The sequence below is a fragment of the Pyrus communis genome, chromosome 5 (assembly GCF_041283825.1).
Source record: "Pyrus communis isolate YQ-2024b chromosome 5, ASM4128382v1, whole genome shotgun sequence".
NCBI lineage: Eukaryota > Viridiplantae > Streptophyta > Magnoliopsida > Rosales > Rosaceae > Pyrus > Pyrus communis.
This window is the reverse complement of record NC_142569.1, coordinates 3,280,864-3,300,054: the sequence shown is the minus strand read 5'-3', so window position 1 is coordinate 3,300,054 and position 19,191 is coordinate 3,280,864. Positions and strand designations below refer to the sequence as shown.

At 36.0% G+C, this 19,191-nt stretch overlaps 1 protein-coding gene and 2 pseudogenes across 3 annotated transcripts; all 3 read right to left on the bottom strand.

Annotated features, from left to right (window-relative positions):
- Positions 1-1,393: 1,393 nt before the first annotated feature.
- Positions 1,394-4,869, bottom strand: LOC137727045 (GDSL esterase/lipase At1g28580-like). Its single transcript, XM_068465988.2, has 5 exons — positions 4,439-4,869; positions 4,145-4,366; positions 2,349-2,497; positions 1,981-2,257; positions 1,394-1,765 (listed from the first exon to the last, which is right to left on the bottom strand). Exons 1-5 carry the CDS (start codon positions 4,686-4,688, stop codon positions 1,533-1,535), a joined length of 1,131 nt encoding a protein of 376 aa, XP_068322089.2. The 5' UTR covers positions 4,689-4,869; the 3' UTR covers positions 1,394-1,532.
- Positions 4,870-9,525: 4,656 nt separating this feature from the next.
- On the bottom strand, positions 9,526-10,046 carry LOC137724348 (signaling peptide TAXIMIN 1 pseudogene; annotated as a pseudogene). Its single transcript, XR_015961992.1, has one exon. The product of XR_015961992.1 is annotated as a signaling peptide TAXIMIN 1 pseudogene (transcript).
- Positions 10,047-11,292: 1,246 nt separating this feature from the next.
- Positions 11,293-13,473, bottom strand: LOC137722738 (pentatricopeptide repeat-containing protein At1g28690, mitochondrial pseudogene; annotated as a pseudogene). The gene has a single exon (XR_015962276.1). The product of XR_015962276.1 is annotated as a pentatricopeptide repeat-containing protein At1g28690, mitochondrial pseudogene (transcript).
- Positions 13,474-19,191: the final 5,718 nt, after the last annotated feature.

Sequence of the window (19,191 nt, the reverse complement as noted above, 5' to 3'; positions counted from 1 at the left end):
AATTTTTCACATTCTATTCACCTCAAATACTCTTTTCATACACACCCCTCTCTTACCTCTTTCAATAATCTTTACTTTAATAATTCAATAATTTTCAAATGGCCACATCTTCAAGTGGCACTCAAAATATGTCTGGAGGCTTATTCATTTAGTGACAAGTGACACTCAAATTATGTCTGAAAACCTTATTTTAATATGGTAGTTTAATTCAATTAACTAATAAAATTAAAGAATAAACTTCAAATAATAAATTATTGAGAGGGCTAAAAAATAGTTCCCTTCGATTGAAAATAATATATAAATATGACATGATACTGTTCATTAAAAAATAATTTGTTGAAGAACTATAATCTGGACGGAGACTAAATATAATCCTGTCAATTGAAGATGGCTCTAAGCACAAGGTAGCTAGAAAAATACTGGTTCTTGTCCTAGAGTGCAAGAACCAAGAAGTCTCCACCTTTCTGTCAAATAACAGCACGTGACAAAAAATAGAAAAAAACTAATCCACATGATAAATGTGCCCTGCAACTATAAGTTTATCTGAGGAGACAACCGCTTTCCATCTACAAGTCTATGAAAGCAATTATATATATTAATTTGTACTCCTTTTATTTAAGCGCAGTATACAACTGTTATATTAGTTACAAGCTAAATATTGTGGTAATTATGTCAATTTTGATCTATCTTTCCGTCAAATAATACGGTGAAAAAATAAAATACGTTATAACATTTGTTCAAGATTCAACTTGCTCATACCATATTCATTTCGTTATAACATTTGTTCAATATTTGAAAATTGATCTTCTTCATATTTCTCTCTTTTTTGAGATCTTGTTGTTTTTGTCAACAATTTTAATCTTAAATTGCACCCGATATTCATCATGAATATGTGTTTACCTTGTTTTGGATAGTACTTGCAACCAATTTCACTATAATGTACTTACAATTGTTTTAAATATCAAATGTTTATTAGCTACATATCCATTGTGAGTAGGGTGTTCCATGTGGGTATAGTATCAAACTCAACGATCTCATATAACCAATCATTTTAATGTCATGCTTAGTTACAAATATGTGGTACCAGACTCAAGAACGAATCCATAAAATTGATAGATCTTTGGCGTCTCTATTGCAGAGAGAGATTCTTGTGCTCGGCGGTATAAAAAGGAAGGTAAAGTAGTATACTGAAGGGCCCTGCTTCTTCAAGGCTATTGTATAAAATTGCAACTCTGAGCTGGCTTGTGCAAAGCAAGTCAGCATTGGGAATTGCCATTATGACCAAATAGTTCTGAAAATCCTATTAGGACGGTAAAAATGTTACTTTTATCATATTTTATATACCATATTTTTATCACTTTTCTATTAAAGATAGGACTCACTCTCATTTAGATAAGAACAACTCATTACATTTATCAAAAAAAATGTTAAAGAGACTATCTAATTAGATCACATTTGTAGACAATATAATGTGTCACCAACAAAACCAAACTAACACTTATAAGCACAGGTGGAGAAGTACACAATACATATCACAATGTGGAAACACACAAGGAACTAATACAAGGATCGGTGTAATTTCCTTTCAACAAAGAATTTGTTATCCACTTGTACGCTGCTTCAGTAAAGTGGATACCGTCCCAGCTGATAAACTCTTCAGGATTTTGACAAGCACTTGCCTGTCGCATACCACATTGTGCTGATGAATTGTAATTGTATGTCCCTCCTCCTCCGCAGCACGCTTTTGGAGTTCCCCCGATAAATCCTGCAATTACACGAATCAAAATTTTTTATCGTAAACAGGTTCAGCTTCAGCATTTGAAAACATTGCACCAAAAATCCGCAAGCTATTTCATAAGGCCTATTGAAAAAACTAAGTTTTGAGTAGTGACTAAAATATATGCACATGAAGTTTGAATCTTCATCGTTTAACAAAACATGAAAACAAACGTGGATAAAATTAATTGAGAGTTGAAGTACCAAATTGTTCCGGAGAATGATATAAGTACATCATAGCATTGTAATAATCTGCATAAATGATGTTGACGTGAGGATGAAGGCTACGAATGCGGTTTAGTTCTGTTTGAAGCTGCTCATTGTAATACTCAACAAACTTGTTTAACCAATTTAAACAACCAGTTGAAGGGTCGTAGTCACTCTTATCTGAACCCTCATAGTTTGTAAGATAGATGGGAAGGCAACCAATTGGAACGTTTCCAGGTACCAAAAGCGTCGCGGCCCCAAGCTCGATTAACTCCTGCAAAGCAATGCAGCACAAAAAGTTAGACAAGCCTAAAGGAGATCGCGTTTTTTAGAACCATTGTAATCCAAGCTTTTCAAACTCTTACATTGATGGATAAACCAATTTCTTCTATCACCAATGGCACATATTCTTGAACCTGTTCTATACTTTTCCCGCCAAGCAAGGCATCGTTGTAATCATTGCCTCCAATCTCTCCCATGAGAATTAGAGAGCCCGAAAGGAATTCACTGCAATCTGCAATAAGAATCGATCAGACAGGCATCATGCACAACCTATTTAATTTCCAAAAGTTACGATTAAATGCCAAGAACTAGAGTTAGTTTTTAATCTTACACAAGGTTTTATTCTAAGAGTAATTTTTTCATGGATTGGAATGAATTTTTATGTTTTTTTTTTCCTTGATACAAGGATACATTTACCTTAAGAGGTGTGAGAATAAAATAGTACTGAACTCGCTATTCATGATATTCAAACTTAATATTTCTCATTTACAAAACTGGAGATGAGCTCATTATAGCGTAGAGAGGGGGAAGTGTCAATGAGTTCATATGGACCCCAACAACTTTATATTGCTCCTGGGGGTGGGAGGCAGATTCTCTGTCCTCCCACTTCCCGTGCCTTTCTGTTTGTATGATCACGGATAAGTCATTAAGTCATGTCAAAATTTTATATTACAATTCATTTTTATCTTATTATTCTTATAAAAAATAATATAAAATATTAACCTTACTTAACTATGATTACACAAAATAAAATAATACGAAAAAACACGAAAAGTGAAAGGGCAGAGAGTCTGCCTCCTAGGGTGGGGTGTTAAAGTGTCAATGAGTTCGCATGACCCACCAACAACTTTATATTACTCCACACAAATTTTGCTATTGATCCCCACACCCCAACCTAATTTCCAATATTTAGGTTTATTCAGTAGCGGGCGGGGGGTGTCAATGAGTTCACATTGACCCCGACAACTTTATATTACTCCACACAAATTTTGCTATTGATCGCCACACGCCAACAAGAATTTCCAATATTTAGGTTCAGTTCAAGTTTATGCCTGCATGCTTTTGATTTCCATTATTTATCAAAACACTCTACCAATTAACAATATTTCACAGTGAGTTCAATCAATTGAAAGGATTGATCGATAATCTTTCACAAACGTTGGTGTATTTACTTATGGGAGTCAAATTAAAGGTAGTGGCTGCTTAAGTGGAAAAAAAAAAGAAATCTAGTATTACACAGTTAAGAACTTAAGATCACTATATGGTTATAACTTGGTTGTATACATTGAAATAAATAATGACACTATTGATAATGATATCGTACAATGACAAGTCAAATATAAGAACCAATTGTGAATTATATATCTAAGTAGAATTATATATCTAAGTAACAAAATGTTAACACATCTACTTTTTTATCATGACCCCAGTGAATTCAAATCCTATCTCCGTCATTGAGCTCATTCCTTCTCCTCTGCCCCCACTTACAATAATGTATCTTGATCGTAAAAATTTCATAATCAGAACCGTTCAATTTCTTAATCATCATGTGAATATCACCCTTACAAGAAATCATTCGAATCGGAGATCGTTAAGTCGTTCAAATGTTTCAAATAAACCAACGGTCCATCATGAATATGTTACTTGGCACCTACAATTTTGATTTATTTGATACATTTAAATGATTAAACAATCTCCGATCCAAATTGTTTTTTTTAGGGTTAATCTTCAAATGAATATTAAGAATTTGAACTATTTCAATTACGAAATTTATATGGTAAAAATATGGTATTTGCAAGTGAGAGAATGAGCTCATCCTGGTGGGGAATGCAGATACTATTCTCTTTACGATAAGCATGGGAAGGAATTCCAAACTTACTTGAAGATATGTTGCAAAAATATGGAAGAATTTCTTTAAACCAGTCCATTTGAATTCCCAGAGAGTTGTTGGTACGTGGATTAGAGTCTCCCATTTCTTCAAGAAAGGTGGCGTCAAGGGCCGTGGCTCCTGCCACGGCGAAATTCACTCCCCCTTCAAAGTTTTGGATACTTTTTTGGCTTTCGAGATAAGGTCGAACAAGCGGAAGTCCGAGATATTCAGCTGAAAACGATAATGTGAATTGAGAAACTGATAAATTTGTAAATGTAAGATATACTGTAAGTGGATGCATACCGATGAAGTCTATGACTAAGCGACCATCGGAGCAGCGTCCGGTGGGGAGATGAAAGTAGGTCATCCCATATGGAGGGAAGAAGAAGTGGACAGTCTCGTTAGGAGAGCTGATCTTTAAGTTTCCGGTATCAGCTAGTGAATCGCCAAAGCTGAAAATTGAACTGAAGCAGCATGAGGCATGAGGGATGAGTATGAAAACTAGTAAGAGGAGGAAGTTCATCCAATAATATTGTTGGAAAGATGAACCCATAGAATTGAAAGATCTCTAGCCAACGTCTCCGTTGCAGGGAGAGATTCTTGTGTCTAAACTCGCGTATGGGAACGAATATTGTGGTTGAAGGCTGGCTTGACTTTCTTTAGCAAACTTTATTCCCTTCTCTATGGAGGATTATTAACTGGACTAAAATATGATAATGGGTTTAAAAGTGTGGATTAAGAAATCATAATTGATCTACCTACAAACAGTATAAAAAAGTTTCTGATTACCATGATGGATGGAATTGGTAACGACTAAAATCGTCGCCATGTGTCGAAATTAAATCCCATTTTCAAATACTTAGGAACAAAAATGTTATGGTTCCCAACATGAAGAAGCAGGATCAAAAAGTTTCTGATTTGACACCATGATGGATGGAATTGGTAACGTCTAAAATCGTTGTCATGCGTCGAAATTAAATCCCATTTTCAAAGGATCAGGATTCTCTCCTGAGCAAAAGGTGAGGATCTTCCTGATCAAGCCCATCGGGCTGTTAAAATTTTATACAACGGCTACAATTATTATAACTTTTAGAGGAACCTTCTGTTTGTAGCCGTTTGATAAAATTTCAACGACCCGATAGACTTGGTCAAGAGGATCCTCACCCTTTGCTCAGGAGAGGATCCTGATCCATTTTGAAATACTTAGGAACAAAAATATTATGGTTCCCAACATGAAGAAAGCTTGTGCAGTTCTTCAGGTCAACTTTATGTAGCAAATTAACTTTATTCCCTTCTCTATGGAGGCTTTAAGCTCGGGTATCAAACTTTCAGGGCTTGTTTACGTAATTTTAATCAAAATAAAGGAATTGGATTGAGGAGGAATTGAATTGAGAATAAATTGGATTAAGGAGGAGTCATAATTAGATTTCTGTTGAAGCTGTTTACTTAAATGTTCTGGAATCAGAATAAAAATGAAACGAAATTCATATAAGTTGTTTACTAATTCACCTTAATTGGAATAGAAATCAATATGATTACTAAAATGCCCTCATTCCTTTTGTTTTATTTCTTTCCCATGTTTTTTAAATAACATTTTCACAAAATGTCATTATTGTAAACCTTCATCTATCAGACTTCCCTAGCATAAAATAAGAACTCCTCCCTCCCCTTTTCCCTGTCGCTTTCATCTTTCCCACTCACCCTACCCCATAATCACCACCCCTCCTCCCTACCAAGTATTTCAATTTCAAGATTTTCTGGGTTTTGAGTGATTTCTTCACCAGATCTATGGGTTTATTATCTGGGGTTTCGGTGATAAATTCTTGAATCCGATTCGGGGGATATGTGGTTGGGTTTTGTGAGGCAGTAGGCATGGCTACAAGGGGAGGTGGAAGGTGTGGTGAAGACAATGAAGATGAAGCGTAGGGAGCGATGGGTTTGTTGGGTTGAATAGCAGCCGAGCGCCAAATCGAAACAGACGATACCGTGAGAGTGAAGGGAGAGAAAGAATGGAGGATTGGGAGGAGCATGAGGAGGAGGTGTTGGGGTCGAGCTTGACGCTGGAAAAGGTGGCGGAGGCCAAGCAGTTCATAGAAAACCATTACAGAGCTCAGATGAAGAACATTCAAGTACGGAATGAGAGGTAATCTGCAATCTGTAGCTTTGATTGCTTCTGGATTTTCTTACTTAGGCTCTGTTTGGATTGCTGAATAATGTAGATTGGGTAGTAATCCAAGCTCTAAATCGTGAAACTATTCGGTGTTTGAATTGGGTGTTGGCATTTCATGAATTGGTTTCGATTTCTGTAGTTTGGTTGCTGAGAAAATGTGGGAAGAACAAAATGTGTAGAGGATTTTGAGGTAGTGGAGTGAGAGGAGGTGGCGGAGGAGCAGAGGGCTACTGGAGAGGATGGCGGAGGACAACGAGAAGATGGAAATGAGTACAGAAGGTGCAGGGTATTTTGGTGAGGAAAATTTGATTCCGGATAGAGCCTTTTCTCCGGAATCCAAATACTACCTTCTTCTAGGTAATTCAATTCCGACAATATCAGGAATTGAAATCCTGATTTTATGTGGGGCCCGTAGAACTGTGCATTCCGCTTAAGTTGGTAAACGGAGGAATAATCAAGAATGGGGGATGACTCCCATTCCGCCATATCCATTCCCTATATGTAAACACGCGCTCAAGGCCATGCTTCTCGTAGTTAGACAACGATCCCAATCCAAGAACTTCATCGACGCCATTCTTCCCTAGCCTTACCTGTAACAGTTGTAACAAATGAAATTAACTAAGGAAACTATTCCAATAAAACATCACGTAACAACATAAAACTAAGTTAAGAGAGGCGTCCGACTTGGTTAATCAAAAGAAAGGCAATTTTGTGACGCTTGATTGCACAAACGAGCATTCAACATCTGGAACCAACTTAAATAAAAAAGAAAAAGCTAGAGATAGAAAGAAAAAAGCTTACTTGCGAAAACAGAGGAAAAATGGTTATTCCAGCAAGACCAACTAGATATTAACGTCTGCAATTTCCGGCAGTCATTTCACGAATATGTATAACAAAAGGGAAAAATACAAAGATAGAACGACGATCTATTGTGTAACATCGATATTGTTCCTAACTTAATTAGATTCACATCCAAGTAGTGTGAAGTTTACTAGTAGTGGAGCCACTCATTTCTATGCTATATTCTATTTTGTCAAATATCAGATGTACATTTTCGGTTACAAGTCCTTCTACTATACATAATTACATATGGGCTTTTTAGCTAAAATAGTCCCTGAGATTTGCATAATACATCACTTTGGTCCCTGAGGTTGAAAATCAATAGAAATGGTCCCTGAGATTGTCCACCATCCATTATTTTGGTCCTTTCGTTAAGTGTCTTGGAGCTCTTGCTCAAAAGTTTGAGCAAATTTCAAAGCTTCGTAACTCAATCGTTTCTTAACCAAATTTGACCCATAATATATCAAAATGAAGATAGGAAAGTGTAGAATAAGATTATACCTATTTGGAAGCCCAATGGTTACAGGAGATGGCCGGAAAATAGCTTGAAATGTGACTGGTCCGTGGGAAAACTAGAAAACTCATCGGAAACTGGGTAAACGTTAAATGTTCATAACTTCTTCAATACTCAACGAAATCGAGTGATTCAACAACAAAAATTATACTTCTTGACAAGATAAAGAGAATGCTACCTTTATCGATGGTTAAATCGCCATGGTTTGACCGAAAAACGGTTCGAAAGTGGCTAACTTGATGACCAAGACAACCACTTTTGATCTGTTTTCCGGCCAAACCATGGCGATTTAGCTTCGAGAAGGTACCATTCTCTTCATCTCGTCGAGAATTATGATTTTCGTTTTTGAATCACTCAATTTCGTTGGGTATTAAAGAAGTTATGAACGTTTAAAGTTAACCCAGTTTCCGGCGAGTTTTCCAGTTTTCCTGCAAACCAGTCACTTTTCAGACTATTTTCCGGTTATCTTTGGCAACCATTGGGCTTCCAAATAAGTATAATCTTGTTCTACACTTTCCTATCTTTATTTTGATATATTATGGGTCAAATTTGATTAAGAAACGATTGAGTTATGAAGCTTTGAAAATTGCTCAAACTTCCGGGCAAGAGCTTTGAGACACTTAATGGAGTTTTTAACGGAATAACCAAAATAATGGATGGTAGACAATCTTAGAGACCATTTCTATTGATTTTCAATCTCAGAGACCAAATTGATGTGTTATGCAAATCTCAGGAACCATTTTAGATAAAAAGGCTTATATATGCTTTGCATTTTTGGCAGTTCAAATTGATCCACTAAATTCCAGTCATGCACTGATGTAGTTTAGAATTGGTACTTTCGGTTTCGGGTCCGAAATATTGTTTCAGTAGTTGGTGGCAAAGCCATGAGTGCCCGGAATACAATGCTGTAATACAAAATAATCAACATGTCCTACTCCTACTGCATGAAATTTGAAAAACCAATTACAGCATGAAAATACATTTAGTGATGATTTTTGTAGAACTTCGCATCATATTAAAAGTTTAAGTTGTAGATTTGATTAATTTATTACTTCTATAAAAAGGGGTTAAGCCAAAGAAATTTAACATGTCATCTTTGTGAATGGGCCATACTATTGTGGTTGGTGTAATTACAAATTTTATTGGATGTTCCCGTAGGGACATTCTCTATACATATTGTAAAATGTGGAAGAGATGATCCAGATATTTGCTTCTTGTAGAAGCATTTAAAGTATTTTTTTCATAATTCATTTGAATTTTTATTAAGGATTGACTTCAAAAACATTTTCACCAAAAACACTTTCAATCATATTAAAAGCACTTCCAAATAAGCAAAAAATGATTAAACAAGAAGTAGTGTAAGGAGGTACAAGTCAGAAGACGCTGCAACAATGGACATGATTATACATGAATATATGTGCTAAAATTGTTGTGTGTTTATCATTTCCGTAACCACAAAGAAGTATTATGTCCCAAAATCAAGAATATTGCATGTTTCTTGGTAACTATTTCCTAATCCTACCAGGATAGGAACTCCATATTAGAAAGGTACCACAGCAAATTATGATGTAAAATTTGTGAACTATTGATAGCAACGAAGCCTCTTAGGATAAAACTCTACACTTGAATGTTGAATGAATTCATTGAGCCTTATCTCACCCAATTAAGTTCAGAATAATATATGTTGAAATTGTATAGCCACCAATAAAATTGCAGTAATTAAGTAAACAAATGCTCACGCTATGGAAAAAAATTCAGTCGAGCAATAAAATTTCCTTTGCATTGTCGAAGTTTTCTAAAAATAAAAAAAAGAATAATAATGAAGATTTGTAATAACAAATAATTAATGAAACTTTCTAATTGCCAACCCAAATTTCATAAATTTACCCTAATTCATCGAACAAGGATTCGTAAGGCTTTCTTTTGCAATGTTTGAACAAATCTTCAACAAAAAAAAATCAACAGAAAGTGGAAATATCGAGAAAAAAAAACTGTGGTTGAAAAATGAACAAACCACTATTAGATTACACGCTACGTATCAGATAGAAATTAACAAGGAATCTTAGATGTGAACCACTTCATGATCGAAAAGGGAAGCTTGATCAACGCCGGAGCAAACTCAACTATGATCGTCACGCACAAGCAGCACGGACATATGCAAGTCAACGCCAACCCGACTATCCAGATGACGACGCCGATGACGGAGAGAATGAGAGCGACGAAGGCAAAGGGCAGGCCGAGGAGAAACCCTAGCGGCCTGCATTCACAATCGTCTCCGCAGCAGCAGCTCATCGCTTGTCTTTTGGTGTTCTTGTCTCTCTTCTACTTCTTTATAGTTTGCAGGTTGCGGAAGCAGGTTGCGGAAGACGATAACTACGGAAGGCAACTTCGTTTGGTTTGTTGTCGATTGTAGGAAACGATATGACTACGGAATAGGTATAGTTTGGGGGTGTATATAGTCAAACAAGGACTTGTATTCTATTGCCGGCTTTCCTCTAAACTACAAGAATTCCTATATATTTTATACTAGGGAGATTAAATTTGTAAACAAAACTTTATAAATTAAATTATATGAAAGTTGATAATTGGATTACTACTTAAGCATTGATAAACGTGTTCATTTCTATTGGTGGCACATCATTTAATTTACCAATTTTATCTACAAATTTAATATATCTAGCATTACCCTTGTCGCTCGCAGCTCATCCTGGCTGTTCATGTTCGTGGAATTCACAGTAGCAACGGTTAAGATCAGCTGCACCACACAATTTATTTATCCTCTAGGTGGTTTTTTATTTCATTTTGATAATTACGATAAGGGCATATTTTTGTAAACATATAAAACTCAAGATTTAAAACGATTTCCATTCTTATTTATTGGAATTAAACGTGCAATATATTTATCCAAATAAGAAAAATACAAACTTATATTCATGGAGCAAAACACATTGATTTATTTACTTTGATCAAACTCAGGTTTGTAAAAATAAACAAATCGTTGGAAAATAAAAAATAAAAAAAAATCTTCGAACATGAGAATCGAATCCGGATCATCTTTGTGAGAATTTCAAGGATCCGTAAATCGTGTCCGTTTATCATACATTATGCGGTCATAAATTATTTTATTTAAAATTGAACAAAAACAGTATCTGATAAAAACTGACCGCATGATGTATGATGAACAAAGACAATTCATTGATCTCCGGAATCCTCACAAAGTGGATCTGAAGATAATTATTTTGGATGAGAACCAACCAATAACACATTCCCAGGTCGTTCTCCCACTTTTCTTGACCAACGAACCTCCTTTTCCGACTCCAAGCTCCACATGGACTTGCATTTAATATGCAAATATAATGATTCAAGGAATCCAATAGCCGTTATAACTCTATTATTTTTTGGCTGTATTCAATATTTTTTTTTTTAATTATAAACGAAATTTTTTTTTTCCAAATAATTATAAACGAAATTAGAGGAAGAACTCCAGGCTTCAGATGAAAAGATAAATGACAAATTGAGCTATAAGTTCTGTGCACGTGAATTCCATAGCTGTTGGACTTGTATTTGACTAGTAGACGCCCATTAAAATTGACATTTTGATGGTGAAAGAAGTTGTGATTATCACATTGTCTATTGAGTAATGCTAGGTAACCAATTTTTTAGATCAAATTTGCAAATTATATAATGTATCACCAATAAACATTAAACAATAAGCACGTTAATCAACAGTTGACGTGATTTTCAAAATATAGTCAAAATAAATGATCTCCCTAATATTACCCCTATGCGTTTCAATATAAAATTACAATTAGGTAACTATTTAATTTGAAATCAGCAAATCATACTGTGGTTTAGCTTTGAGAGTGAACAAACTTGAATTACTGACTGCTAAAGTATAACTTAACAGTAGACTGCAATCCGATTCTTGCTGCACACGAATAAGTATCCCCTTTCCACATAAAATTACCTCTGGACATGGTTATGGCTTGTCAAATTGAGCAACATTCTATGCTCCCCGAAAGCCGGAGCAGTCCCGCTGCACGAACTCAATGAGACACCGGCTGAGTTAGCACCCGTTAATTTGTTTGTCAGGTTCAAAACTGAGCTAGGAGGCTTTTCCTCAGGCTTCATACAGCTTGAACATCGTGTGCTCTTGAGTCTTTGCAGTGAACTTGTCCTCAACCATACGAAAGCTCATCAACCACTATCAGTATCAATCCAACTGCAGGCGGTGTCTTTAGATATCCCGCTTAACTTCATTTTCTCTCTAAGCTCAATTACACTTTCCCATTTCCCAGCGGTCGCCAAAGTATTAGAGAATGCAACATATGCCCCTGGCCGGCCATCAGGATTCAATTTAAAAAGTTCCTTGGCAGCTATATTTGCCATCTCAACATCACCATGTAGTGTGCTTGAACTAAGAAGAGCTGCCCAAACATCGGAGTTGGGCTTCTCAGGCATCTCCATTCCAAACTCCCACGCTTGACGCAAACTTCCTGCACGTCCCAAGAGATCAACCATGCAAGCATAATGCTCCATCCTTGGTTTTAATGAGTAGTCCCTATCCATACTTTCAAAGATCTCCATGCCTTTGTCTACTAGCCCAGCGTGTCCGCAGGCTGAGAGAGCACTGAGGAATGTTACAAAATTGGGTTCAATTTGGTGTTTTCTTTGCATTATATGAAAGAGCTCAAGTGCTTTGTCAGGATATCCATTCTTCCCATAACCATCGATCATTGAAGTCCACAAAAACACATTTTTTTCGGGCATGTGGTCAAAAACTCTCCGAGCATCCTCAACTCTTCCACATTTTGAGTACATGTCAATAAGAGCACTGCCCATCTTTATGTCCAAAAACAATCCAGTCTTCATAAGATGACTATGGACTTGTTGGCCAACTTCAAACAATGCCAACACTGAGCAAGCTCCAATAACACTAGCAAATGTAGAGAGATTAGGTAGGAAATTCAATCGTTGCATGTCAATATAAACCTCAAGTGATCTCCTCGCATATTCAACCGATTTGCTGTAACCTTCAATCATTGCGTTAAATACCACCACATCTTTTTCAACCGTTTTCCTAAATATATCTTCAGCATCTTCCACAGAGCCCCGATTCATGTATCCAGAAATCATGGACGTCGAACATATCACATTCTTTTCCAACGTCATATCAAACACAGTCCTCGCATACTGGACCTTCCCATTCTTAACGTAAGAGTCTACAAGCGCAGTATAAAGTACATCATCAGGCTCAACGTCTTTTCTAATCATCTGGCCATGAATTACTCGTCCTAAACTACATGGCAATGCAACAATACCAGCACAAGTAGAGGCTCTCAAGATCATCGAAAACGTATACCTATCAGGCTTTTCACCAGATAAAACCAGTCTCCGAACCAAACTAAGCGATTCTTCTACCTTCCCACGTTTGAGGTAACCACCAATCAAGTAATTATAAGCGGAAAGAATTTGTGCAGGCAATTCATCAAGCACTTTGCGTGCATAAGCCAATGAACCGCATTTGAGGTGGAGGATAAGGAGTTTGATGGAAATATTGACATTGGGTCGGAACCCAGATTTGAGAATATGGGTATGGATCTTTTGGCCATGGGAAGGGTTATCTGAGTTGATGAAGTGTTGCAGAGCAGATGATAGAGTGGTGGCAATTGACTGAGAGACGGAGCCTTGTGGTGGCGGGAGAACTTGATTTGGTGGGGGAGGCATTTTCTGGTAAATCGACGGTCTGATTCTGAGTTAGTTTTCCATTATTCACTTACACCGTTGGATCTGATATCAGGTGTTCATGGAACACTGAGTAGGATATTCTCGCCATTTCGATCTTATGTAATTTTTGGGCCAAAAGTTATGGCCAATAGGCCCATCAACTTCAAAGGGTGCATGTCATTTATGATAAATACTTGGCTCCTTAAGAATAGATGACCAACTTTTCTTAAAATATTTCATGGTTTATTTACAAAATTTTGTGTTTTTGATCAGTAAAATTTATATTATAAATTACTATGTAAAAATTATCTCTACATAAAATTAATTAAAACTAAGATCATTTAATCATCGAACTATTTAAAAACAGATGGACGAATTCGGTAAAAGTACTATGAATTGTCTATTTATTTGCTACAATTTAGTAACTAAACGATTTTAGTTTTAATTGATTTTTTGTAGAGATGATATTTACAAAGTAAATTATAATATAAATAGTTCCCATCATAAGCACGATATTGTATATATAGGCCACAAAGTGTTTTGAGGATAAACTCCTCCTTAAACTTAAGGAGCCAAACTTTTCTCTTTCTCAAATATGAAAAAGAAAAGTTGTTTATACAAATATAATCTCCTCTTTTTCAGGCATAAGTGGATTTAAGAGTAAATTTGATATAAGTTTAATTTCATAAAATAGAAAAACTGAACTAAATCCAATAACTCCTCAAATTTTTGGACCTAAATCGAAGTACCCCTTAAAATACCAAAAAAAAATTAACACAATTTTTTTTATGAAGCGGTTACAATGTTAAAAGGGATGACTTTAGTGTGAATTCTATTGTGGTTGATAACGGGTTATAAATGCCCCACCCCTGGCACTAATATTTCGTTCGGCCAGCAATCATTTACATGTGCTTTGAGTTTGCCTCTTTTTGTGTGCCTCGCTTTCCATTCGCCGGCCCAACTCGTTTTGCATGCACGAAGCCTGCTTTGTTTTACGTGCATGGAACCCGCCTCGTTTCTATGAGCAGAGCCTACCTCGTTTTGCATGCACAGAGCCCACCATATATTCCCTTCAATGGCCACTCTACCTCTTTCTGCTTCGGCACGCTGCCGCAAAGCTCCCCCATGGTCGCGAGAATGTTTGATGCCATTGATGAGGTGAGAGTCTTGCGTGTTTGGCGCCATCTCGAAAATGTTCTTATTGCTTTTGCACTTCCAAAATGGGTGAACCCTAGTTTGGCAATGTTTTCAGGCCTCGCTGCTATTTATTCCCTTTATTGTCTAGTTTTCGACTTAAATATTATGTTAAAAACACATTTGAGGCTCAATAAATGGTAAAACCAATTCCAAGTGCCTTATCAAGTTTTCCTTAACAAGCACGAAAAATATTTCGTGAGAATAAAAAATTTGCATTTTTCCTAAAACAAATTTGTTAACACATAGTTTTTAGTCAATTTTACGATCTTGTACAAAGTTCATTATAAAATCCATTTGCTTTCATCTCGTCTTCACTGTGAGGTTTTGAGAATTTATGTAAGACTTTTCGTTGACATTCTTGAGAGTGAAACACTATTTTGGCAACGTTTTGGGCATTGCTCCTATTTAGTCCACTTATTGTTTAGTTTTCGACTTAAATATTCTATTAAAAATACATTTTGGGCTCTGTAAATGGTAAAATCAATTCCATATGCCTTAGAAAGTCTTCTTTAATGCTTGAGACAAATATTTTCGTGAAAATAAAATTTTGGATTTTTCCCAAAAAAAACGCATGTGTTAACTCTCACGATTTTTAATCAAGTTTAAAATTTTGTACAAAGTTCATCATAATACCCATTTGCTTTCACCTCCGCCTTACCATGAGATTTTGAGAATTCATGTAAAATGGAAGTGACGACTGTAGTGTGAATTCTATCGTGGTTGACAACAGCTTATAATTGCCCCAATCTCGGCACCAATGCTTCGTCCCGCCAACCATGGTTGACCGCCTCGCATTCCATGCGTCGACCCGTCTCGTTTTGCATGCAGTTTTTTCATGCATGGAGCCTGCCTCTTTTTACGTGAGCAAGCCTATCTCGTTTTCTATGTGCCACCTCGCCTCATTTTGCATGTGCGGAGCCCACCTTGTTTTGCATGCGCAGACTCAGCCTCATTTCTCGTGCTAGAAGCCCACCTCGTTTTCTGTGAGCAGACTTAACCTCGTTTTGCGTGCACATGGCTCACCAAATATCCACTTCGGTGGCTACTCTGCCTCTTTCTGCTTCGGTACTAGACAAATAAATAGAAGTGTGCCAAAAAAAAATGTGCTAAATTCATTTTTATAAAATGTATCTAGCTTTAATTTGTTCTTGATGATTCTATAACTTCTTCTTCTTCTTCTTTTCTTTTTTTTTTTTTTTTTTTTTTTTTTTACTTTGCCTCCTTCTGCTTCGGTACTAGACAAATAAATAGAAGTATGCACAAAAAAAAGGTACTAAATTCATTTTTATAAAATGTATCTAGCTTTAATTTGTTCTTGATGATTCTATAACTTCTTCTTCTTCTTCTTTTTTTTTTTGTTTTTTTTTTTACTCTGCCTCTTTCTGCTTCGGTACTAGACAAATAAATAGAAGTGTGCACAAAAAAATGTGCTAAATTCATTTTTATAAAATGTATCTAGGTTTAATTTGTTCTTGATGATTCTATAACTTCTTCTTCTTCTTTTTTTTTTTTTTTTTTTTTTTTTTTCCTTCCTACGTTCTTCTTTTTTTAAACAACTTTAGGAGTGCGGGATTCCAAACATATAATGCTGACCCAATGGTCCCATATTCAAAAGAATTAGCATATTATGGAGTGGTTTAAGAGTTCTTGGCCATCACTTCTTCCAAGCCAGTTTTTAGGTGCAAAATCTATAAATCGACTCTTATCAAAATCTCGTTTCACTATGCGACTTCTACAATCGAGTCATTGAGCACTACTAGAGGACTGAAACCACCTCAAAGGGAAGGAAATGGCTACCGCTAAGTCAGTGCCGATAGAGGTGAACCAACATGGATGTTGGGTACGTTAGCAACTCAGCATGGTGGAGTATTAATATTCAATTGCCCACATCGAAATAGTTAGCATAATTTGAGGTAGCTTTTGGAGACCCTTCTTTAACAAGCAAGTTTTTGAGAAAAAATCTGCTTGTGTTCTCAGAAACCGAATACATATTCTTAACCAACTGAATCACAAACACGTTATCATAATTTTATAGCTTTAACGCCACTGGTGTAGCTACTTTGGCGCAACCCCACTTGCAAGTTGCAACTGTCATTTTAAGAAGAAAAGTGACTACGCATGAGGAATTTTCTTCATTGTGGGGACAGGGAAAACAACTTCCATTTTGATTCTAGATCCTACACATACAAACCCTTATTGAGTGGATTGGTTGGATTTCAAGGGATCAGGATCCTCTCATGAGCAAAGGATTCTCCTGACCAAGCTCATCGGGCCGTTGAAATTTTATTCAACGGCTACAAACAGGGGGCCCCTCTAAAAGTTATAATAATTGTAGCCATTGAATAAAATTTCAACGCCCCGATGGGCTTGGTCAGAGGATGCTCATCCTTTGCTCAGGAGAGGATCCTGATCCGATTTCAAGAACCTTTTGCTTTCCCACATTTAAAAAAGAGTAATGCTAATAAGTAAATCAATTTTTTAGACCAAATTTACAAATCATGTGAACTGTCACCAATGAAAAATCAACACGTAAGTAATAATCATATTATTAACAACCACATCATATATTTTTACAAAATTTAATCTAAATAATTGATTTCATTAACATTACCCTTTATATTAGTTACATTACAAAGCTACGTAAATTACAAACCAATTGGCCGGTTTTGCTTTACTCAAACTTTTGGGATTGCACTAACCAATAATTATAGCTCTGCTGATGATTGATATTAAACAAGTGGGGCTGTTGTGGACTTTCTTTCACAAAACCTAACAAATGAAAACGAGATCCACGAATCGACATTGGAGTAAAATATCATATTCAAACAAAGCTATCACTCTTGAGTCCCACTGGTGGGCCACAAACTTGCATGTATTTGTTGATACTTCAACTCTACATATGTTGATAATTGTTGATATGTAATATTCATTTACTTAGCAATGCATTCATTTATGCTTACATATGTAAACCATCAGAGGTTATTGAAGAAGAAGGTTAAACAGAAGCAAGAAAGAAGAAAGGGATAGAGAGAGAAGTAGAAGATTGAGATATTAGAGAGAAATCTGTTGAGAATTGTAGTATATTTTCTTATTTTTTACAATGGTTTGTTACAATCTATTTATAATAGCATTTGGTAGCTTACCGTAACAATATAACCAACTTAACTAACTTCATAATCTTTTGACACTTGTCCATTTCATAACCATTGGATCTTAATCCTCCTAACAACATATACTAGAGTAATAGAGATGTGATGCCATAATTACAGTGGCTTTGTGGGCGTGCAAATTAGTAAATCCTAAAACTAGACAAAAAGGCATTCGTTAATCATGCTACTGAATCATTGATATGTGCATGTTAATAGTATGATGGGAAAGGCATATAAGAGGAAAGGAAACTTTATAATCTTGCAAAAAGGCCGTTGATCTCCACACGTTCAACAGATGGTTAAACACTTTTTTCAATTGGAAATGATGAATATTAATCCAGATTATTTTAACATCAAATTTAATCGTTCTTTCAATTAGTAATCATAGTTTCAAGGTGTGCAGAGCTTCATCACCAGTTATTATATTCTTATACACCTTTTGTGTAAAAAGACAGTGCCAATTCTAAATATTAAATCCATTTTGATTTATCTGCAAGTATCTACTGCGATTCATGCATATGATAATTTTCTTTTTGCAAATTGTATTTCCAATCCCTGGCTTCTAAACCCTAGTATGGCTTTACGTACTGTGTCGGTAGGTTTACTAAAATAGGTCAAGAGAGTTATTCTTGCCTCTTCAGATGCCTCAAGAGACAAATGTATATCGAACTTGACGATGGCATAACCATATCGATCAGTTTTTTCATCAACACGGGAGCATGAAGTCGAGCTGGAGACATTTTTTTTACATCGGGAAGAGAAATATCACTAAATAATTAAGAGATAATTGACCATCTCGATCAATATTAGTATTAGTACTGCTAGATGTAGAATGAATGTATGTATTAATTGTTTGGTAGATATGTTTACCTACCTTTACTTGCTAGCATTTGAGTTGCTCTCTTTAAAGTTGATGCATGGTCCTTCAGTTCATCCCCAAGTCGATGAGTTGAAGTCATTGATAAAGTTCTTAAGTTTCCTTTGGGATCCTACCTTTACTTGCTAGCATTTGAGTTGCTCTCTTTAAAGTTGATGCATGGTCCTTCAGTTCATCCCCAAGTCGATGAGTTGAAGTCATTGATAAAGTTCTTAATTTTCCGTTGTGGTGGGGGGGTTGGGTTAGGTGGGTGGGTGGGTGCGTGGGGAGAGATAGACAGGAGGAGAGGCCAAAGGACCCACGAATGACAGCACGCATTACAAACAATTTAATGTAAAGTCAAGCAGGGTCATGTCACCAATCCATCAGTAGCAGTTCAGCAAATATATCATCTCTGAAGACTGTTTAACTCTCCAGATTGGAACACAAGACTTCAGTGCAAGAATATATAATCATGTTTACTTGAGCTATAAGTTCTTTGTAAGAAAAAGACAAAGCTTTTGACTTCTTGATGTGTGAAGTCTTAAAAGGCTAAATAAACAAAGAGGTGTGTTATCCACACATCTCATTTTACTTCTCATA